The 23996-nt window shown below is 36.5% G+C and overlaps 2 protein-coding genes across 2 annotated transcripts; both read left to right on the top strand.

Annotated features, from left to right (window-relative positions):
• The first annotated feature begins 1 nt into the window (after position 1).
• On the top strand, positions 2 to 7456 carry echs1 (enoyl CoA hydratase, short chain, 1, mitochondrial). The gene is given in 11 exon segments (XM_042502465.1): positions 2 to 17; positions 1130 to 1197; positions 1302 to 1420; positions 4211 to 4408; positions 4514 to 4641; positions 5211 to 5310; positions 5426 to 5463; positions 5465 to 5531; positions 7005 to 7124; positions 7232 to 7299; positions 7391 to 7456. Coding segments are annotated over 9 exon segments (876 nt in total). The 5' UTR covers positions 2 to 17; positions 1130 to 1197; positions 1302 to 1329.
• Positions 7457 to 21622: 14166 nt separating this feature from the next.
• Positions 21623 to 23983, top strand: fuom (fucose mutarotase). Its single transcript, XM_042502450.1, has 6 exons — positions 21623 to 21731; positions 21959 to 22027; positions 22558 to 22628; positions 22754 to 22852; positions 22938 to 23011; positions 23682 to 23983. The coding sequence occupies exons 1-6, from the start codon at positions 21647 to 21649 to the stop codon at positions 23746 to 23748; spliced, it is 465 nt and encodes a 154-aa protein (XP_042358384.1). The 5' UTR covers positions 21623 to 21646; the 3' UTR covers positions 23749 to 23983.
• Positions 23984 to 23996: the final 13 nt, after the last annotated feature.

Here is a 23996-nt window from a genome sequence, read left to right on the forward strand (position 1 = left end):
CGCAAGGATATTGTCATGTGAGTCTTATTTCATATTCACAAGCTTCCTATAGTTGTATTATGAATTAAGAGCATTTAACGTTAGTTTTTATTTTCCAGATGTGCTGATAGATCTCCATCGCCTTTATGCAGCCTACATGGTAATCAGGTTAACTAATTAGATGATAAAATGTTGCTATGGGTATTGTATTAGAATTCTCTTAGAAATGAAAAAGGGAGGTCTGCTGTTGATGATCATATAATCAATAAATTGACATATTATTATTATTATTATTATTATTATGAACAAGGGAGTTGAATTCATTTTAAATGCTTAATTTTGTTTTCTCTTTTAAGTCCTCTGCTATGTTTTTATTGGGCAGTAAAAACCGCACATGCAACAAAATCCATATGACCTCCCTCTGCCTCCCCCTGAAATACATCTGTGTAGGCTATAACATTCTCACAAAGATATATCTTTTTTTTTGTTAATGCCCATTTTGATAATCCTTTTTTTTCTGGAAAAAATCTTATACAGCTTCACTGTATATTTATTCCAACACAATGCCATTTGCATTATCTTATTTAACATATACGTATTGTCAATTTTTACAAGAACATATATTAGACAAACAGGCTACTAGGCCTATTCTATTGAACTCCTACTAAATATGATATAAATAATAACATATATATATATATATATATATATATATATATATATATATACACATATTTGCTTTAAATCTATATTTAAACCTAATGTTATCGGTTTATATTTAAACTCTGAATAATTCACCTTGTAGTAGCCTAAACAATAAATATATAACACAGTCTCTATATAAATAAAATAAAGTTCAAATTCCATTTTATTTTAATGTATTGATATAATAATAAAATAATAATAATAATAATAATAATAATAATAATAATTCTTATCATTATTATTATTATTAAAAAGATTCACAGTCAAAAAAGAGAAAGAAATGTAAAGAAAGGAAAGAAAAAACACCCAACTTTTGATATATCGAACATGGTATGGACATTAATTTTATTTCTATTACAATTGTTATATGTTATGTTATTCTGATCTTTATTGCTGCGCACCCGTCTCCCTGTCTTTGTCTTCTCTCTGTCTCTTCTTTCTTTAGTCGATGTGAAGGTCTAAAGATCTGACTTGGCTTGACTCCGCTCAGCCCTCCGCAGACACCAGGTGGCGGTAATATGAATTTGTTAAACATGGGGGGAAAAACAACACACCAACAAAGAAACGGAGGGCGGAAATAGTTTTAGGTATCCTAAAGCAAGTTCATTTCTGTCCAGTTGTCAGCAGCTTGCTGTCTCCTCTGTCATGGCTTTCCTCTGCAGAAGTGCTGCTTCGCTCCTGAAGTCCTCCAGAGCAGCTCCGGGCCTGCTGTCCGCTGCCCGTCTCTACAGCTCAGGTGTGTGTATGTACGTGTGTGTGTGTGTGTGTGTGTGTGTGTGTGTGTGTGTGTGTGTGTAAAAACAGGTCCAGGGTCAGTTTGTTGAAGCTGCAGGTTCAGAGTGGCCCTGCTGCCACAATGTCAAAAACCTGCGTTACTGTATGTGCGACACATGTGCAGCAGACTGCCAGCTGACTGTGTTTTTCATTTATCTGTGTTCAGTGTTATTTGACCCTTTTAAACCTTTGACCGATTGTAATGGAAAATCACTTTTTAAACACGTTGTTGGCATGAGGACTTTACCGTGAGGGATATTCCACCCTAAAATGGAATTCACACTGGCTATTTCTACAACAGGTATTATTGTCAATCTGAACGTGTTTATTGTATGATTTATTTATAGATAGCATACAAATTATCCCCCAAAAATAAAATGAAAACTATCCCCAAAACAGTAAATTGTTTTAGTTTTTTAATCATTTATTTTTTTAGATAAAAAACAAAATAAAATGAAAACACTTATTTATTCAGTCCTAAGATGAGAAAGGCAGACAACTTAGAACTAAATTATAGTATAAAAACATTATTCTATCTCCTTCATAATATTCCTGTCTCTGAATAGAGATGGATCTTAGTTTAGTTATGTTTAGTTTAGTTGTTTTTACATACGAATAAAAATATATACAAAAGTAGTACAAGAGCAACAGAAATGTTCTCAATGGGCCTTGTTCAGTCAAGACAATCTCCACATTGCTGTTATGACTGTGTAGTCTACTTTTCTTTCTCTTTACCTTTCTTTTCTTTTTTTGTAGTTAGTTTGTTGTTCTTTGGGTTATTTGTGTTTTCATTGTCAATATATGTCAATATTTAAACATGTCATGTCATGTCTTGTATGTTTTGTAATAGTTGTTTTGGGACCCTTCAAAACAATATGATGCATCTCACCGGGTTTATCCGGATATAATACAGGCCCTAGTTGTATAGTATTAACGAAAAATCCGAAATTGCATCACCAAAAATTAGATAAGAAATGCACACATTAAAACACAGAAGTACAACAAAGACAAGTTGATGTCAAAAGTTAATATATAATTGAAAATGCCACTAGCAAACTGCAGTGATGATTTCAGTTAAGTAACAAATACTAAAGTTGCTGGATAAGAGAGACTTTATTGTCATCCATCTGGATATATTGCAGAACAGTACATAGAGGTTTAAAATAATGTTTGCCCTTGTCCTAAAACAGAAAGAATGACTGGCACAACATTCAGACTACTCTTAAAGTGCAAACAAAATAAGGTACAAACATAAAGCACAATACAAAGGACAACTTTACATACGTCATAAAAGTATAAAAAGCATGTTGTTTGGCAATATGCTGATATTATATCGATATCGTGATTCGAGACTACTCTTAGATTTTTGTATTATTGCAAGAGTTGTCTTTTCCTGGTTCTAAAGATTGCTTTACAGTAAAGTAATGCAATTTTCTGAACTCATGTAAACATTATTGATGATTATTTATCAAAAAATCATTGTGTAAATATTTTGCCAAAGCACTTATAGTCAACCCAACAATATTGTTGTAATATCAATATCAAGGTTTTTGAGGTATTACATTGTGATATTTTCTCCTTATCATCCAGCCTTAAAGGCAAAAATTCAGACCACACATGAGGTGCAAACAAAACAATGTACAATCATATTGTGCAATAAACTGGACAACAAGAGTTAGAAAAGTAGGAGAATATAATAAGTGCAAACGTAGCAGAGGAAGCTGTAGGTCGTATAGGATATTTACTTATACATGATGTTCATGCAGTGAGGTACAGGTAGGGTTATAGTGGTGACTAGTTGAATGAGTAGGTTATATTTTTGGGGTGGATTTCCTCTTTATGGTCTAACATACTTAACTCCTTTGTGCAAGAAACCAACCACGACTCCTTAAGACATATCAGGGGCCTCCAAGGTCTCTGTAAGGCCAAGGCCGTCAGAGTTGATCCTTCACCATTTCCTGAATAATTAACAAGCACTCGGACCACTTTGGTGACCTGTCACCTGGTTAAAAGTCTACGCCACTCCCAGTTAACAAGTCGACACAACACTGACAAGCAAATCTCAGCGTATATATAGAAAAGTATTGAATTTGTTTTCCTCACAAAATGCCTTAAAATGTATTTAAAAGGCTTCAATGTACAAAAGTATGACATGTTTTATCTTTATCTCTATTATAGGTAGTAATGTCAATTATAATATGTTTTATATTATTCCGACTGCGGGCTGTCACAAGATGTTATACAGCTATAAATCCATAGTGACACTTGCAATACTGCTAGCTACAATAGTCTCATCATCTTATAGTCTCATAATGGTCAAGTGTTGGTTTGGGACCTGAATAAACTTAACCAAACAATAACCTTTTAAAAAATAATCTATCCTTCGATTTACTGCACTTTATCTGGGTCCAGGTTGGTTAATGTAATTGCTTGTATCATTAGGCATAATTGTTATATACTGCTAGGAATTAAGGCTGCAATGATTATATCAGCTGATCAGCTTATCATTGCAGCTCTACTGGGAATAACTGAAGTAAAAAGGATACAACAATAAGCAATTCTAGGCCATAGCGTCCCTTCTGGTTTTCCACCATACCGGTACGACAGTGAAACTGTCATTAAAATGCAGTCTGTGTGTTTTTAATAAGGTCTAAAAAAGTTCATAATTTTACTCTTCACTCTGCAGAAACCAGTGATTGTGAATGCATTGAAGTCTCATCTGACCGTCAGTATTGGTGCTTTATTCATGCAGGTGGTCAGTATGAGTACATTTTGGTTGAAAAGCGAGGTGAAAAGAACAATGTGGGCTTCATCCAGTTAAACCGACCCAAGGCTCTGAACGCTTTGTGTGACGGGCTGATGAGGGAGGTGGGACAGGCCCTGGATAACTTTGAAGTTGACAGCGACGTCGGCGCTATCGTCATCACTGGGAGTGACAGAGCCTTTGCTGGTGAGCGTGTTTCTTGCACTTGTTTTTGCACTTTCTCACCTGTGAAGGGCTGAAATCAAACAATAAAATGTTCACAATTATGTGACTCAGCTTTTGGTTTTTCAGCGGGAGCGGACATTAAAGAAATGCAGAATCGAACTTTCCAGGAGTGTTATGGTGGAAACTTCCTGGCTCACTGGAACAGAGTGTCCACAGTGAAGAAGCCTGTGATTGCAGCTGTCAATGGATTTGCTGTGAGTGTCTTTTAACATTTTAGTTACATCGTTTACTTTTTAAATGAGTAGAGGTAGCAGATTATTTAACAGATAAAAAAACAACATGCAGACACTGCATTAAACCTTTCAAAGCAAGAAAATAAATATGGAAAGGCGCAAGAAGAAAAAAAAACACCAGATGTTCCAAAAATAAATCAGAATAATTAAAATCAGGCTTTTTTTATTTAAAGGTTAATTCTGCCTATAAACAAAGTCAGCTAAGAGTCTCATTTCAAGTCTGGGTCTCCAGTTACACCTACATTTAAAGAACTATTTATCTGCATTATGCCCAGATATGTTTGAACCATTTCCCTTTAACTTTTGGCCACATAGGATCACCTTCATCACTCAGAAATCTGGCTTTAGACCAAAAAAGATGAATGTCCGCACACTTTTGGCCATGTCGTGTAGCTTTTAAAACTGTATATCCAGTATTGGATCAGTTCAAGATGCACAAAAAATATACATGGGTTGTGAAAGAAAGAAGAGTGAGACTAGTCAATGCACAATAGTTTCTTTGTTTCACACTGTCCGTTCTGTCGTTTCAGCTGGGTGGAGGCTGTGAGCTGGCCATGATGTGTGACATCATCTACGCCGGAGAAAAGGCGCAGTTTGGCCAACCTGAGATCCTGTTGGGGACCATTCCTGGTAAAGACTCATCATTAGTATCAACTTTCCCACTCGTCAGACTTGACTTCTTTTTACTAAGGTTACCAGATTCCTGCTATTTGAGCAGCTACTCATGATGTCTGTGTACCTGCAGGGGCGGGTGGCACCCAGCGACTGACCCGTGCGGTTGGCAAAATCCCTGGCGATGGAAATGGTTCTTACAGGAGACAGAATTAATGCGCAAGACGCCAAGCAATCAGGTAACAGCAGTGTTGTTGGAAAGTACGGGGGTTTACTCAACCACACAAAAATAATAACTCTACTTACTCTTGAAATCAGTAAGTCGTGAAAACAACATAATCTGCAACATGTTTAATTGGCTACATTACACTGAACGGCAGCTGTGCTTGTCCATCAAAGTGTTTTTTTTTTTTTTGTAAGCTGTTTTTTTTGTTGATCTTTTTTTTTCTTTGTAATGGAACACCATGCTACAAATGGCAACAGTGTGACGAGGCGCTGAGTATCTATCCTGCACTGAGTACTGCACATAAGTTAATACCCAGCCGTCTAATCACAGTGAAGGTGGGGGCGGGACAAATACCACAAAGACCACTGGTCACATGTTAACATTTCATGTACAAGTGCTGAACAACGACAACAATGGCAGAGAAATTAATACTGCCTGCCACACAAACAGAGCACCTGGCATTTTTTATTTGGGGATAAAAACGCTTTGTTGGACATACAGCCTTATGAAAGTAACACCAGCGATTATCTGAGAATTTGGTTGGACATATCAACATCATATCAGAATACAGACATATCAACCAACTGACCTGAAGAGATCAGCTCTAAACAGTACGTTTTCACAAGTACTGCACTGAAGTATAATTTTGAGGCACTTTTACTTCAATTGAGTATTTCCATTTAATGTGGCTTTATACTTAAACTACACTAGCAGTATATGACAATCCTATAAGATACAATGCATTGTTACAGATGAAATTTACCTTCTGTCTCCTTGGGGCCCTTGTCAGATTTTAGTTATCTATGGGTTACCAGTTCCACCAAAAAGACATTTCCCCTGTAAACTTCTCAGATGGTTTAATTTAAATGATATATTCACGGTCCAAATAAGTAAAATGATTCAATACTTCACAAAACAGCTAAGATTTAAGAAAAGTTGAAAAAAAAATTGGCAAGCAGAACTTTGTTGTTTCTCCTTTCCTGATCCAACAACCATCTCATTACTCATTATATTTCTCTTGTGATTCACTGGAGGGGGCCGACCACAATGTTGGGAGTCACTGGACTAAACAACCTGACTCTCTGTATAAAAGTAATTTAACCACCTACAACAGTTCCTGAACACATCAACATCAATAACAATCCATTTATGTATATATGTAATATATATTAATATCAGTCACTGGGGACATTTTTCACAAATAGTAATTTTAATATATTTAGTAAGTTTTGCTGATAATACTACTGTACTTTGTGAATGAAGGTCTTTTGACTTGTAATGGAGTTTTTTAAATTGTTGTACATGTACTTTTACTCAAGTAAGAGGTTTGGGTAACAGAGACACTAAACTTTTTTTAGATTGCAGACATGCACTTGACTGAAGATGGGTATGCAGCTCTGAAATTAGTGTACCAGTGTACCTAATAAACGGATCAGTCTTCATATATTTATCATACTTGGTTCAGTAGTTTTCTTTCGTTTCCCAGGTTTGGTTAGTAAAATTTATCCGGTGGATCAGTTGGTGTCTGAAGCTGTAAAATGTGGAGAGAAAATTGCTGCCAACTCCAAACTGGTCTCTGCTATGGCTAAAGAGGCTGTTAATGCAGGTGTGTAAAGTTTGTTCTACTAATTCTTAAAAAAAAACAAAACTTTGAATATCATTAAACTAAAGAAATGAAATAAGTTTCTGACTTGTTCCTCCTTGTGATTACAGCTTTTGAACTGACTTTGGCTGAGGGTAATCGTTTGGAAAAGCGCTTATTCCACTCTACCTTTGCTACAGTGAGTAGAAAGCCCAGCTGAGAGCAAGTGACGGGGTTGTGTGACCCTGATTTAACAGTCCAGTCATGATGTGTGTCTGTGTTCTTTGCAGAATGATCGTAAAGAAGGCATGACAGCCTTTGTGGAGAAGAGAAAGGCCAGTTTCCAGGACAGTTAGAAAAAAGAGCAAAACCAAGAGCTCAGCCAAGAACACAAAGTCCCTGATATCAGTGGGTCATTTCCTTTTCTGCAGTAAGTTGAAAGATGCAAAAAATCCTGATTGTTGTGAAATATACAAGATGTGTAAATTAGGATTTGGCACTGAGTGATCGCACATTGCTGTTTTATCACAGTGAAACTTTACCTGCTGGTGTTTAGTATCAAAATCAAACACAATCTGAGTGCATGAGTGCAGTGGGGTTTGTCTGTGAGCACTATTTGATAACTCTGTAGTAGGAAGAATTGGTCTTGATGGCTTTTACTGACTTTGCCTTTCCATTGTACTGTCAAATGTTTGTCTGCATTTTTCTAGACAGCTTATTTCTCTGTACATTTTACAAATAAACTTCTGTGCGGTTTTCAGTACTGTGACAGAGACATGAACAGAAATGAAAAACACGTGTCTGATGCATTAATTACAGATTTCCCAAGGTCATGGAATACCTTAAAAAGTCATGGAATTCCACAATCTGGTTTTCCAGGCCTGGGGAAGTCATTGCCTTACTGAAGTCCTTGAAAGTTTTAGAAAAGTCATAGAATTTTGTTGTGTGTGAAATATAATTGTTACGGTAATCTTCTGTGGATAACGGTCCAAGTTATTTAACTTATTTAACTTATTTAACTTAAGTTATTTAACTTAACAACAAATATATTTTCTTAAGCTGTTGACATAACGTATCTCTAATATACACCAACGTATGATGTTGTGTTTACCATTTCTTCATTTTCTCCCCACGCTCTGTCCTTCGCTTCACGTTTGAATAGAGTTTGATTCCGATCTGTTTAACCCATTTAATCCCGGAAAAAATGTTTTCAGTTATGAGGCTCTAAATATGTTACTGAGTGATTTATCAATGCATTTACAGCAAATACTGAAATCATAAAGGGTCTCAATGACACATGGTCAAAATCACATGTTTAGGGTAAATTGTCACATGACCAGTGTAGTTTTTCCTCTGGTTGCACCACAAGAGGAGGATGGCACCGCCGAAGCTCTGAAACAAAAGGCTATTAAAGTATATTAACATTAAGATAGGACAGAGATCATCATCTATAACATGTCTAGTATTGATGTGTATTTGCAATAACTCAACTTTGTTCAGTGTGGTCATAAAATTAGTTGACAGCAACAACAGTGACTGGTGGGATGACTCAGTGTATCTATGTGTACACATATTTGCAGGCCTGATTCTTTAAATTCACATGATGAATTTATGCAAACAGATTATAACAGAAGCAATGCCATTGGTGATTTCCTCCCGTATGAACTCTCATCGTTGTTTGTAATACGACCATTGATGATGCTGTCGTCTGCATACTTCACAGTAGAGATCTCCTGATGTCTGGGAGTGCAGTCATGGGAGTACAGTGTGAACAGAAGGGGGCTGAGCACACAGCCCTGGGGGGCTCCGGTGTTCAGCACTAATGTAGAGGAGGTGAGACTGCCAATCCTAACTCTCTGGGGTCTTCATGTGAGGAAGTCCAGTATACAGTTGCAGAAAATTTTTTTCAGCTGTTTTAGGGATGTGTCATATTTTGAAATTTGTGCCATACTATAGCCTTGCTTTTTTTTGGTTCATTTTTCCGACATGCCAAAATATGGTGTTTTGTCCATTTTTTACAACATTCTATGCTATGGCGTGTCTTGGCACGCTACTTAATGGAGTTTCAAGGTGTTTTCAGCTGTTTTTTTGGGACCTGTCACTTTTTTTTGACATTTTTGCCATACTATAGCCTTACTTTTTGGTTCATTTTTCCGACATGCCAAAATATGGTGTTTTTGGCCTTTTGTGCATCATTCTATGCTATGGCGTGTCTTGGCACGCTATTTAATGCAGTTTTATGTAGTTTTCAGCTGTGTTGGGGACCTGTCACTTTTTGACATTTTTTGCCATACTATAGCATTGCTTTTTGGGGGATTATTTTTGGACATGCCAAAATATGGTGTTTTTGGCCTTTTTTGCATCATCATTCTATGCTATGGCGTGTCTTGGCACGGTATTTAATGGAGTTTTTAGGGTGTTTTCAGCTGTTTTTTGGGACCTGTCACTTTTTGACATTTTTGGCCATACTATAGCCTTGCTTTTTGGGGGGATTATTTTTGGACATGCCAAAATATGGTGTTTTTGTCTGTTTTAGCATTATCCTGTCCTATGGCGTGTCTTGGCACTGCTATTTAATGCAATTTCAAGGTGTTTTCAGCTGTTTTTGGACCTGTCACTTTTTGACATTTTTGCCATACTATAGCCTTGCTTTTTGGGTCATTTTTTCGACATGCCAAAATATGGTGTGTCTTTGTCTGTTTTAGCATTATCCTGTCCTATGGCGTGTCTTGGCACGCTATTTAATGCAGTTTTATGTAGTTTTCAGCTTTTTTTTGGGACCTGTCACTTTTTGACATTTTTGCCATACTATAGCCTTGCTTTTTGGTTCATTTTTCCGACATGCCAAAATATGGTGTTTTTTGTCTGTTTTAGCATTATCCTGTCCTATGGCGTGTCTTGGCACGCTATTTAATGCAGTTTTATGCAGTTTTCAGCTTTTTTTTGGACCTGTCACTTTTTGACATTTTTTGCCATACTATAGCCTTGCTTTTTGGTTCATTTTTCCGACATGCCAAAATATGGTGTTTTTGACCTTTTTTTGTGCATCATTCTATGCTATGGCGTGTCTTGGCAGGCTATTTAATGCAGTTTTATGCAGTTTTCAGCTGTTTTTTGGGACATGTCACTTTTTTGACATTTTTGCCATACTATAGCCTTGCTTTTTGGTTCATTTTTCCGACATGCCAAAATATGGTGTTTTTGTCTGTTTTAGCATTATCCTCTCCTATGGCGTGTCTTGGCACGCTATTTAATGCAGTTTTATGCAGTTTTCAGCTGTTTTTGGGACCTGTCACTTTTTGACATTTTTTGCCATACTATAGCCTTGCTTTTTGGGGGATTATTTTTGGACATGCCAAAATATGGTGTTTTTTGTCTGTTTTAGCATTATCCTGTCCTATGGCGTGTCTTGGCACTCTATTTAATGCAGTTTTAAGGTGTTTTCAGCTGTTTTTGGGACCTGTCACTTTTTGACATTTTTGCCATACTATAGCCTTGCTTTTTGGGGGGATTTTTTTGGACATGCCAAAATATGGTGTTTTTGGCCTTTTTTGCATCATTCTATGCTATGGCGTGTCTTGGCACGGTATTTAATGGAGTTTCAGGAGTTTTCAGCTGTTTTTGGGACCTGTCACTTTTTGACATTTTTGCCATACTATAGCCTTGCTTTTTGGGGGATTATTTTTGGACATGCCATAATATGGTGTTTTTGTCTGTTTTAGCATTATCCTGTCCTATATGGCGTGTCTTGGCACTGCTATTTAATGCAGTTTCAAGGTGTTTTCAGCTGTTTTTGGGACCTGTCACTTTTTGACATTTTTTGCCATACTATAGCCTTGCTTTTTGGGTCATTTTTTTCGACATGCCAAAATATGGTGTCTTTGTCTGTTTTAGCATTATCCTGTCTATGGCGTGTCTTGGCACGCTAATTTAATGCAGTTTTATGTAGTTTTCAGCTGTTTTTGGGACCTGTCATTTTTTGACATTTTTGCCATACTATAGCCTTGCTTTTTGGGGGATCATTTTTCTGACATGCCAAAATATGGAGTTTTTGGCCTTTTTTTACATCATTCTATGTTATGGCGTGTCTTGGCACGCTATTTAATGCAGTTTCAAGGTGTTTTCAGCTGTTTTGGGACCTGTCACTTTTTTGACATTTTTGCCATACTATAGCCTTGCTTTTTGGTTCATTTTTCCGACATGCCAAAATATGGTGTTTTTGTCCGTTTTTAGCATTCTATCCTGTCTATATGGCGTGTCTTGGCACGCTACTTAATGCAGTTTCAAGGTGTTTTTTCAGCTGTTTTTGGGACCTGTCACTTTTTGACATTTTTGCCATACTATAGCCTTGCTTTTTGGTTATTTTTGGACATGCCAAAATATGGTGTTTTTGTCTGTTTTTAGCATTATCCTGTCCTATGGCGTGTCTTGGCACGCTATTTAATGCAGTTTTAAGGTGTTTTCAGCTGTTTTTGGGACCTGTCACTTTTTGACATTTTTGCCATACTATAGCCTTGCTTTTTGGTGTCATTTTTTGACATGCCAAAATATGGTGTTTTTGTCTGTTTTGCATTATCCTGTCCTATGGCGTGTCTTGGCATGCTATTTAATGCAGTTTTACTGTTTTCAGCTGTTTTTGGGAAATGTGACTTTTTGACATTTTTGCCATACTATAGCCTTGCTTTTTTGGTTCATTTTTCCGACATGCCAAAATATGGTGTTTTTGTCTGTTTTTGCATTATCTATGTTCCTATGGCGTGTCTTGGCACGCTATTTAATGCAGTTTTTAAGTTTTCAGCTGTTTTTTTTGGGACCTGTCACTTTTTGACATTTTTGCCTTACTATAGCCTTGCTTTTTGGTTCATTTTTCTGAAATGCCAAAATATGGTGTTTTTGTGTCTTTTTACAATCATTCTATGCTATGGCGTGTCTTGGCACGCTATTTAATGCAGTTTTATGCAGTTTTCAGCTGTTTTTGGGACCTGTCACTTTTTGACATTTTTGCCATACTATAGCCTTGCTTTTTGGGGGATTATTTTTGGACATGCCAAAAATATGGTGTTTTTGTCTGTTTTAGCATTATCCTGTCCTATGCGTGTCTTGGCACGCTATTTAATGCAGTTTTATGCAGTTTTCAGCTGTTTTTTGGGACCTGTCACTTTTTGACATTTTTGCATACTATAGCCTTGCTTTTTGGTTCATTTTTCCGACATGCCAAAATATGGTGTTTTTGGCCTTTTTTGCATCATTCTATGCTATGGCGTGTCTTGGCGCAGGCTATTTAATGCAGTTTTATGCAGTTTTCAGCTGTTTTTGGGACCTGTCACTTTTTGACATTTTTGCCATACTATAGCCTTGCTTTTTTAGGGGATTAATTTTTGGACATGCCAAAAATATGTTGTTTTTGTCTGTTTTTAGCATTATCCTGCAACAATCTATGGCGTGTCTGTCTCTATTTAATGCACTTTCAAGCTGTTTTCAGCTTTTTTTTGGGTCACCTGCCCATACTATTAGCCTTGCTTTTTGACATTTTTGCCAAACCTTTGTATTTAGCCTTGCAATTTGAGTTTTTTTTCTTGGCACGCTACATGCAAATTGTCAGCTTGGTTTTATGTCACTGCATTTTAGCATTCTATCTTTATGGCGTGTTTTGGCACGCTATATGTTTTGTGGAGTTTTAATGCAGTCTTTTTCAGTTTTCAGCTTTTTTGGGACATGTCACTTTTTGAAGACATTTTTGACATTTTTGCCATACTATAGTTGCTTTTTGGTTCATTTTTCCGACATGCAAAATATGGTGTTTTTGGCCCTTTTTGCATACTATTTGCCTTTTTTTGCATCATTCTATGCTATGGCGTGTCTTGGCAGGCTATTTAATGCAGTTTTATGCAGTTTTCAGCTGTTTTTGGGACCTGTCACTTTTTGACATTTTTGCCATACTATAGCCTTGCTTTTTGGGGGGCTTCATTTTTGGACATGCCAAAATATGGTGTTTTTGTCCATTTTTTGCATTTCTATGCTATGGCGTGTCTTGGCACGCTATTTAATGCAGTTTTAAGGTGTTTTCAGCTGTTTTTGGGACCTGTCACTTTTTGACATTTTTGCCATACTATAGCCTTGCTTTTTGGTTCATTTTTTGGACATGCCAAAATATGGTGTTTTTGTCCTTTTTGCAACATTCTATGCTATGGCGTGTCTTGGCACGCTATTTAATGCAGTTTTAAAGGTGCTTTCAGCTGTTTTTGGGGACCTGTCACTTTTTGACATTTTTGCCATACTATAGCCTTGCTTTTTGGTCATTATTTTTGGACATGCCAAAATATGGTGTTTTTGTCCGTTTTTGCATTATCCTGTCCTATGGCGTGTCTTGGGCACGCTATTTAATGCAGTTTTATGCAGTTTTCAGCTTTTTTTGGGACCTGTCACACTTTTTGACATTTTTGCCATACTATAGCCTTGCTTTTTGGTTCATTTTTTCGACATGCCAAAATATGGTGTTTTTGGCTTTTTTTGCATCATTCTATGCTATGGCGTGTCTTCGCACGGTATTTAATGCAGTTTTAAGGTGTTTTCAGCTGTTGTTGGGACATGTTGTTTTTTGACATTTTTGCCATACTATAGCCTTGCTTTTTGGGTCATTTTTTCGACATGCCAAAATATGGTGTTTTTGTCTGTTTTAGCATTATCATGTCCTATGGCGTGTCTTGGCATGCTATTTAATGCAGTTTTATGCAGTTTTCAGCTGTTTTTGGGACATGTGACTTTTTGACATTTTTGCCATACTATTTATGGCAAAAAGCCTTGCTTTTTGGTTCATTTTTCCGACATGCCAAAATATGGTGTTTTTGTCGTTTTTTGCAACATTCTATGCTATGGCGTGTCTTGGCACGGTATTTAAGGCAGTTTTAAGGTGTTTTCAGCTGTTTTTTGGGACATGCCACTTTTTGACGTTTTTGCCATACTATAGCCTTGCTTTTTGGATCATTATTTCGACATGCCAAAATATGGTGTTTTTGTCTGTTTTTTACAACATTCTATGCTATGGCCTCTCTTGGCACGACATTTATTGCAGTTTTAACATGTTTTCGGCTGTTTTTGGAACATGTCATTTTTTGACATTTTTGCCATACTATAGCCTTGCTTTTTGCGTCATTTTTTCGACATGCCAAAATATGGTGTTTTTGTCTGTTTTAGCACTATCCTGTCCTATAGCGTGGCTTGGCACGCTATTTATTGCAGTTTTAAGGTGTTTTCAGCTGTTTTTGGGACCTTTCACTTTTTGACATTTTTGCCATACTATAGCCTTGCTTTTTGGGTCATTTTTTCGACATGCCATGATATGGTGTTTTTGTCATTTTTTGCAACATTCTATGCTATGGCGTGTCTTGGCACGGCATTTAACGCAGTTTGAAGGTGTTTTCAGCTGTTTTTGGGACATGTGACTTTTTGACATTTTTGCCATACTATAGCCTTGCTTTTCGGGTCATTTTTCCGACATACTAAAATATGGTGTTTTATGGCCTTTTTTGCATCATTCTATGCTATGGCGTGTCTTGGTAGGCTATTTAATGCCGATTTGTGCAGTTTTCAGCTGTTTTTGCGACTTGTCATTTTTTGAAATATGCCATACTATAGCCTTGCTTTTTGGGTCATTTTTTCGACATGCCAAAATATGGTGTTTTTGCCTTTTTTGCAACATTCTACGCTATGGCGTGCCTTGGAATGGTATTTAATGCAGTTTTAAGGTATGTTCAGCTGTTTTTTGGGACATGTCATTTTTGTGACATTTTTGCCATACTATAGCCTTGCTTTTTGGGTCAACTTTTCGACATGCCAAAAAATGGCATTTTTGTCCGTTTTAGCAACATGCTATGTTATAGCATGTCTTGGCACGCTATTTAATGCAGTTTTAAGGTGTTCGGCTGTTTTGGGGACCTGTCACTTTTTCACATTTTTGCCATAGTACAGCCTTGCTGTTTGGGTCATTTTTTCGACATGCCAAAATGTGGTGTTTTTGTCCATTGTTGCAATATTTGATGCTATGGCGGGTCCTGGCACGTTTTTTTTACTGCAGTTTTAAGGTGTTTTCAGCTGTTTTTCAGACATGTGATTCTTTTGACATTTTGCCATACTATAGCCTTGCTCTTTGAGTCATTTTTTCAACATGCCAAAATATGGTGTTTTTGGCCTTTTTTGCAACATTCCTTTCCATGGCGTGTATTTTATATGTTTTTCGGCTGTTTTGGGGACATTTTAGTTTTTGACTTTTTATTGCCATACTTTCACCTTTCTTTTGGGGAATATTTTTGATATGCCATTTTGTTTTGTGTTTGGACTTTTTCGGAACATTGTTTGCTATGGCATGCCTTGGCATGCTCTTTCATGTGTATTTAAGCTGTTTTTTGACATTTTTCGCCATACTATAGCCTTTTCTTTTAGGTCATTTGCCATATCATGGTGTCTTTTGCTGTTTTTGCAGAATTTTGGTAAACCAGTCAAAAACACCATAATATAGCACGTCCATAAAATTGCAGAAAAGGCAGTATTATAGTATGGCAAAAATCTCAAAATAAGACAAGTCCCAAAACAGATGAAAACCGTCTAAAATAGTGTGCCAAGACACACCATTGCATAGAATGTTGCAAAATCAGTTAAAAACACCATAATATAGTGTGTCGAATAAACAACCCAAAATGCAATACTATAGCATGGCAAAAAACGTCAAAACATGACATGTCCCCCGACAATTGAAAACAGCTTAAATCTGCCTAAAATATTGTGCCGAGACACGACATTGCATAGAATTTTGCAAAAAAGGCAAAAAACAGCATAATATAGCATGTCCAAAAAACTGCCAAAAAGGCAATACTATAATATGGCAAAAAATGTCAAACTATGACACGTCCCAAAAACAGCTGAAAACAGCTGAAAAAGGTCTAAAATAGCATGCCGAAACATGGCGTGGTATGGAATTTTGCAAAAAAAAAAACAGTCAAAAACACCATAAAATAGTTAAGTCAAAAAAACTGCCGAAAAGGCAAACAACAAATGTCAAAATATGACACGGAAAACTGCTGAAAACTGCCCAAAATAGTGTGCCAAGACACACCATTGCAAAAAGGGCAAAAAAAACCACCATAATATAGCATGTCAAAATAAAAGAACCCAAAATGCAAAACTACAGCATGGCAAAAAATGTAAAATAGGACACGTCCCAAAAAGAGCTGAAAATTGCCTAAAATAGCATGCCAAGACACGCCATAGCATAGAATATTGCAAAAAGGGCAAAAAACACCATAATATAGCATGTCCAAAAAAACATCCCAAAAACAGCTTAAGTCAGCAGAAAAACGCCTAAAAGAGCGTGCAGAGACACGCCATAACATATTATTTGTTTTTTTGGATGACATACTGTACTATGAATTTTTTATTCGTTTTTTTAAAGACATACTAAACTGCTATGTTTATCAGCTATTCAGGATGACAGTCTATACTATGATGTTTTTCTGATATTCTGAAGAAAATATTTTTGCATGATTTTTTAGTGCTGTTTTTTAATGACATACTATAGTATGACTTTTTATGCTATTTTTGATGGAATACCATGCTATGCCTTTTTATGCTCTTTTGTATGACATCCTGTGCTTTGATATTTTTATTATATTTTTTATGACATACTTTTCTATGCTTTTTTAGGATTTTTTTTTACGTTTTTATGCTTTTTTTAGATGACATACTGCAAACTGACTTTTTGTCATGCTAAACTGATTTTTTAATGACTACAAAAGTATGATTTTTTTCTACATGCAATCAAAAGAATATTTATGGAATACTATATTATCAATTTTTTGACATGCTATACTGTGCCTTTTTGATATATACTATTTACTATACGGTGACATTCTTTTTTTTCCTTTTACATATTATACTATGACTTTTTTACAAAGTTTTTTGAATAATAGTAAGTATTTTTGTGACTTCTGTATACATGCTATACTATAACTAACGAATATTTAGCCAAACGAATACTGATATTCGCCTTAACATAATTCAGTTGCAGGACTGCACAACTCAATTGCACGTCGGTAGAGATGAATGAGAAAAGCCAGGGGATCGAGTCCAACGGATCCAGTCCAGTCTTTCGTTCAAGGGTAGTTTGTTGATTAACCTTGTAACAGAAGAAATACTAAGAAATACTATAATACCCCAAATACAACATAAACTACAAAAGGTAACATAAATCAACTGAGACAAAAGGAAACTTACATTTCATATACAAAGATCAAACTTAAGGAGGGAAGAGGCATCCACATCCAGCCAGGTCTTCATTTTTTGAAAGGATCTGCCACGGGTGAGCTGAGGCTCCACCTGTCCTGTGTGCAAAGATCCAGGAGAGGAAAGTTAAAGAGGGAGAAGATTTTCTTCAATGAGTTTTGTTTTTTTGACAAACTAAGGTATTTTTATGACTTTTGACTTTTGCAGACACGTAATACTATTTTTTTGACTAAAAATGTTTTATGACTTTATGAAATGCAATACCTCATGCTTGACATGCTATATTATGACTCTATGACTTCTTTGACAGGCCATATTATGACTTTTTGATGACTTTTTGACATTATATGCTATGAATTATTTGACATGCTATACTATAACTTTTATGATTTCACTGATATGCTATATTGTGAATTTTTAATATGCTATACAACTTTATGACATACATTGCTGAGTTTTTTATGACATGCTATACTATGACTTTTTTTTGTCTATTTTTACATATGACATATGACTTTGTGTGAAATACTATGACTTTATCTGACTTTTTTCTGATATATCAACTTTTTCTGAAATATTTTTGATATACTAACACTTTACAAAAAACAAAAGTTGGCAGTGATATAGCCTACGTAAAACCTTATATTATACTGTAGGAATCCACTTTTTAATGCATTTTATAAGTAATGAAATAGAGAGACAGACTAGTGTTTGACATTGATTGTACTAACCCAGAACTGCTGGGGCACAACAACACCACTTGGATAAAGCACAGAGAGAACTGCAGTACACTGCAAAACTAGAACAAGTAGTAATAATAATGCTAATTTGTTAAGTTTATTTGTGATTATCATTCCATTTGCTGCTGAATATTTTGAATAGCTGTGTGCAGTTGCCTGTGGTAGTATAGCACTTTTTTTCTCTCTTTCTTTTTTTTAGCAGAATATTGGGGGAACATTTATTTTGAGCATATTTGAGTGGTGAATGGGGGAGGATGTTATAGTTTTAACAACAACTATAACAGTTGGCAGTGATATGGCAACACTTGATGTTATCCAATGGGGGAGCTGAATATGGGGACTTTTAGCACTCAAGGTTATGGATTTTGGATAGAGTTGTTCATATGTCCCAAAACTTCTTGAAATGTCTTAGACCATAAGAATAATATGTGTGACTTTTGAAAATGGGTGTAGTTCCTCTTTCATCAGTGAGCGTTTAACGCCACTAGGTGGGGCTCCACTCGCACACACACAGCAGTAGTCAGTAGGACTGACAGGCAGCGAGCTGTTTGCAAACGAGCCTCTAATTTGGTGACAATTACAGGGACAAGTGATTTATACAATTGAAATAAGTACATTTAAAAAAAGTTTAAATATATAAAATGAATCTAAGAAAAATATGTTATATAGATTAATATAGATTAAAAGCTTATTTGTCAGCTCTATATAATAAGATCTGAGCACGTTTTTCTCAGTCCACAAAAGGAAATAGACTTAACAACTTAAAATGATAATACATTTTGTCACAGCGCCAGCTGTACATCATCAAATAACCAAAAGGCTCGACTTTATGGTTTTATAGCCTAGTCGATATTTGTTGACAAAATTGTATTGATTACTTTTGTAACCTTTCCGCCGACTCTTAAATGATTCAGATTAAATTATTGTCTATTCTCAGCAGCAAATTAGATACTGAATGTCCATGTTTCATTTTATGATTTAGCCTTTAAAAAGCCCTACAGATCTCTCTTAAGTCTCGCGCATCACCTACTGGCTACAAGTATTCAGGAGCACATAAAACGATGATTTTTTTTTTTTTTTTTTTTTGTACTTAGAAGAAAACACCAGAACAAATTTGGTTAGTGTGCGCTTTCTTTTGCAGCTCCAATCATGGAAAGGCACGTTTTTTTCTCTCTGATCTTCACACGGCGGCGCCCCATATCTTCACAAGGCCATGGCCTAATTGATTTTTATTTTCATTCAATATTCCCCTGGAGCTCGCTTTCTTGTCAGCCCCCTGGAACAAAACTTTAAAAAGGAGGAGGGAAAAAAACTCGTCTCCTCACTCTGCAGGAAAGCACAAAAGTCTGCAGAGAGGGCCCGAAAAGAAGTTCCTCTCTTTGAGGCTACCGAAAGGTCAAAATAATAAATGTAGACTCAATTGAGGCTCTCCGCGCGGACAAAGGGGGCAAAACGTTACATTTTGGCAGCGCAGACCCTCATAGCGTGATAAACTCATTTAAAGAAGCCGAAATAAAGAGCGAGCAGCATGAGTCCGGAGAGGGAGAAAGGGGCTTTCAGTCCGGCAGACAGGCCTGGCTCCTGCAAGGGCCTTTTCTCCTGCACAGCAGCCTCCAGTCCCATCCCTCTCCAAAAATCACACTCATATTCTCTGAACCGCTCTGCCTCTGAGCCACTCAGTCAGGTTGTTGACTTTAATTCATTTTCATGTTCCCATTATATGCATACACTCTTAAAATTATTCTATCATTTGCATAGCCTCAAGGCAAAGAAGGCTCAAAAACTGACCATCTGAACAAATATGTATAATTTTCCATAATAGATTATACAAAGTTAAAATGGTTCCCTAAAAGATTTAATGTCTGTGGGTTGACAACTTTTAGTTAAGCATTATGCAAAGGGTTGCAACAGTATGAGACTTTGACTTCAAGATAATCACTTAGAGAGGTATAAAGGTAAACAGTATAACACTATTATTATTATTATTATTATTATTATAGCCAAATTATTGTCAGTTAGACTAGGCCTACAATAACGAAAGTTATGAAAAAGGAATGTTGTGTTATTGGACTGAACTAATGCTTTATTAGCCTACGATAACTGAAACTGTTTTTAAAAAAATATTTATTGATATTAACTAATAAGCTAATTAATATGAATTAAATTACTGGGTATTCCTCACTAATTAATAACAAAATAATTACGACATAGGTGAGATTCTTCACTTTCTTGCATTTGTTTCCCCGAATTCTATAGACAGGCAACTGTGCATGGTATGGTTAACATTATTTTCATACAAACCAGTAGCCTACATCTGTTTTACACACAAAAGTCCCATGGGTGAATAATACAGGGATAAAGCAGAATATAGGCTATTGTAGGTCTGCAGAAATATTAGTGTGGCTCACTAATATTTGCAGATTAAAACACGCAATAACCAGCATGTTTCTCCTGTTCATCATCAACAGCAGCTGTAAAAGGGTTGTAAATTCAGTGTATTTGCCCACAAGCCTGCAATGCTAAATGCTGTGACTTGACTTTTATGATAGCCTGTTTTATATGCAGATTTTTTTTTCCGCACAGAGCCAGAATCTGCGGTCATGGAAAGGATTCCTCAGCGTTTTTCTGCCATCCAGCTGAGCGTTTCTCTGGCTCAGATGAAACAGACCGGGAGGAGTGGTTTTCATCTGACAAATATTTTCATTATCTCACATTCTTGGCACCAGAGACCGTGTCGGAATAACACATTCATGTCTGCTTTGAGTTATGCCCACCCAAGGCTGTCAGAAACAACACAGACCGAAGATTAACCGACGCTGCAGTCTGTCGGACTAATGGCACTATTTTAAAGCGATTACAGAAGCGCTTCCACAGTGTAAGATACGTTTTTGGCAAAAGTAGCTGCACATTTTTGGAAACAATTAATTGAACATATTACATAAATAGCCATAATTCATATTTCATACCACTTGTGGTGCGCATATCAAGCCCTTTTCCACCACAGCCCAATTCAACAATGATTCACATGCAATAAACAACATAAAAATATGCCTAGATAATACTACTAAAAGATTAATTTGTTAAAATAAAAAACGATAGGCTATATCATGTTTTGTTGGTTTGTTTGTTTTTATTGCTGTTTGTTTGTTCTTATGTTTTAAGCCTATAAAATTTAATTTCAACTTTTTAAATGCCACTCGACGTAATAGTCCCTCTAACCAATTAGAGTATGATCCCTGATCACATGACGCGTTTCCGGGCGACTACAAACACAAAGAAATTCAATGTCAAGATAGTACCGTGCAAAAAGTCCGGCACACCAAAACATAAAATAGTGTGAAATTTGCCTGGCCGACCAACAGAAAATATCACAGTGACACATATGTGAGACTAGCAAGGCGCTAAATGTTTTTTGTTTTTACTTATTTTGCTATTTTTGTCGGTTATCATGCCTGGCGGACGTAAACGAAGCCGGAAGTAAACTGGAGTGACTGCTCTTGCCTCGTGTCTCTCCTCCCTGTGGCTGCCAGTATGGTCGTACTGCGAGGAATCCCCTCTGTTTTATCACCTGAACTGCTGTATGCTCTCGCTAAAATGGGCCACGGGGATGAACTGGGTATGGTTTTCAATTACATAATTTATTTATTGTAGGCTTGATGGTCTTTCACATGTGTGCAGTGACTGCGGGGCAGCAGGCTAATCCAAGTTCAAGTGTAAATAGGTGTAGTGAGAGAGCAGGACTCACAGGATCATTAACCTGTAGACTTGGAAAGGCCACAAAGATAACATGCTGTAGTTCATCAAGTCATTCACTCATGCACTGTGTTTTTCCCTTTTTTGCAGTTCTTGCTGATGCTAACTTTCCAGCATCTTCCATTTGTGCTAGCGGTCCAAAAGAGATACGAGCTGATGGTCTGTAAATATACAGAAATGAAGATATTACAAGAAAAATATATAGTCAAAGTGGAGGGGGTTGCACAAAAGGATGAGGCATGTCAAATAATTTATTAATTGCCTGGGAGGGACTTATGTATTTATTTTTGGATAAGGGGAGGGGCATACAGATTAAAATGGCTGTATTTTGTATTTATTTTACTACTAATTAGGCATGTTGTCTTTAAAAGTCACATAGCCAGAAACTGTAAAAACAGATATTATCACTGGATTTTCAAATATCCAACAGTCCTTGCACACATCATGTGCAACAAATGCTTCCATCAGAAAACAGCATAAGCAAATCTGATGGTGATATTTTTTATCAAAATCACTTTATTCTACACGTCTCACTTAAAATGCTGCCAAAATTAAACCATACACACTAACTAATCAGCATGTACAACAATTATTAACAGGGAAAGAGGGAGAACAGTATAAATGCATATATCTGTAATTTAAAATGTTGGGTGAGTTTATGTATCTATACTTGTCCTATTTGTATGTAGGTTTGGGAATCCCACAGCTTTTGGAGGCAATTTTGAAGTTGTTGCCCTTGGATACCTATGCCCCCTCTCCGGTACAGGATCTGCTACTCTGAAGTTTAAAATCATGGAGTGATGTCTTGTCGCCCACAATTTTAGCCTGCAATTCTGTTATATTTTAAATGTAATTGGTTAAATCCGTGCTAATGTGTCCCCACAGGCTGCAGTCATGGATCTGGTGGACAGTGACAAACAGAGATGTTTACCTGTCCCTGTGTGGGACACCTACACACAGCTGCTCGGTCAGGCTGGCTCTAAGGTAAAACAGATTAATGACTTTGCTTTGTAAAATATATAGCTTCCTTTGATTTTTTGATTCTTAATGTTTTGATTTTCATTTATAGACTCCTCTTGAGAAGGTGGAGAGGTTTGCTTTCTATGACCGAGCCAAGAAAGCCTACGCCGTTGTAGCAACAGGGTGAGTATTTTCTCTGCCTTCGTTTTACTATTGTAAATTTTTCAGTTGTCTTTTTTTCCTCATTTTTCCAAGGAGCAGTGTGTAGGATATAGTGGCATCTAGCAGCGCATTCAACCAGCATAAAATTCTCCCATGTGCCAAACATGAACCCCCTGTTCGGATTCCCTCTGTGTCCATTGCTGAGAAGGACTTTAGCGGGAGCTGAATTATCTGCAAAGGTCTCTTCCTCTCTAAAACAAACAGACTTGGTGATTTAAAACGGTAAAAACACCACAAAAAAGCGGTTTCACTTCAAATGCCAGTGTTTTTCTGATGCTCTTGTCGCAGAGGGGCTGCTAACTTTAATGGCTGAAGTAAAAATGCAAATGGCCCTGTCTTAAGCCAGTGTTTGATTTGTCCATTCTGGGCTACTGTAGAAACCTGTCAGTGCAACGTGGCAGACTGTGGATGAGGACCTCCCCCCTATGTAGATATTAACGGCTTATTTGGTGCCACTATGTTTCCTTAGCCTGATAATTAGACTGAACTGTCTAATTTATCACTAAATTCACTATGTGAATTTCTTAACAAATGTGAGCAATAACTAACATTTAAATGATTGGAGATTATGGTTTGTGCAACACAATGCTTTGAAATTGATTAAATATTTTCCTCTGCTCTGTTTACACAGGGAAACAGCTCTGTACGGTAACCTGATACTGAAGAAAGGGGTCATTCCTGCTGAGCTGCTACAGTGACACACAGGCGCACACACATTAAAGGGACTAAGATCTAATTATGTTATTCACAACTGCAATTCTTTATCAAGAAAATCAGGAGAAGTGGAATATTTTTGCATAAAGTGAATTTGTGAGTTATATCCTTTTTTTTATTAATGTGTAATTAATGCTGTGAATATGATCTAATCTCCAGTTGACATGGAGCAGAAATATTTTTTTGTAACTAACATCTTGTACACACATTTCAATAAATAAAACATGTGAAG

This window comes from Plectropomus leopardus, chromosome 15, assembly GCF_008729295.1.
Source record: "Plectropomus leopardus isolate mb chromosome 15, YSFRI_Pleo_2.0, whole genome shotgun sequence".
Classification (NCBI taxonomy): domain Eukaryota; kingdom Metazoa; phylum Chordata; class Actinopteri; order Perciformes; family Serranidae; genus Plectropomus; species Plectropomus leopardus.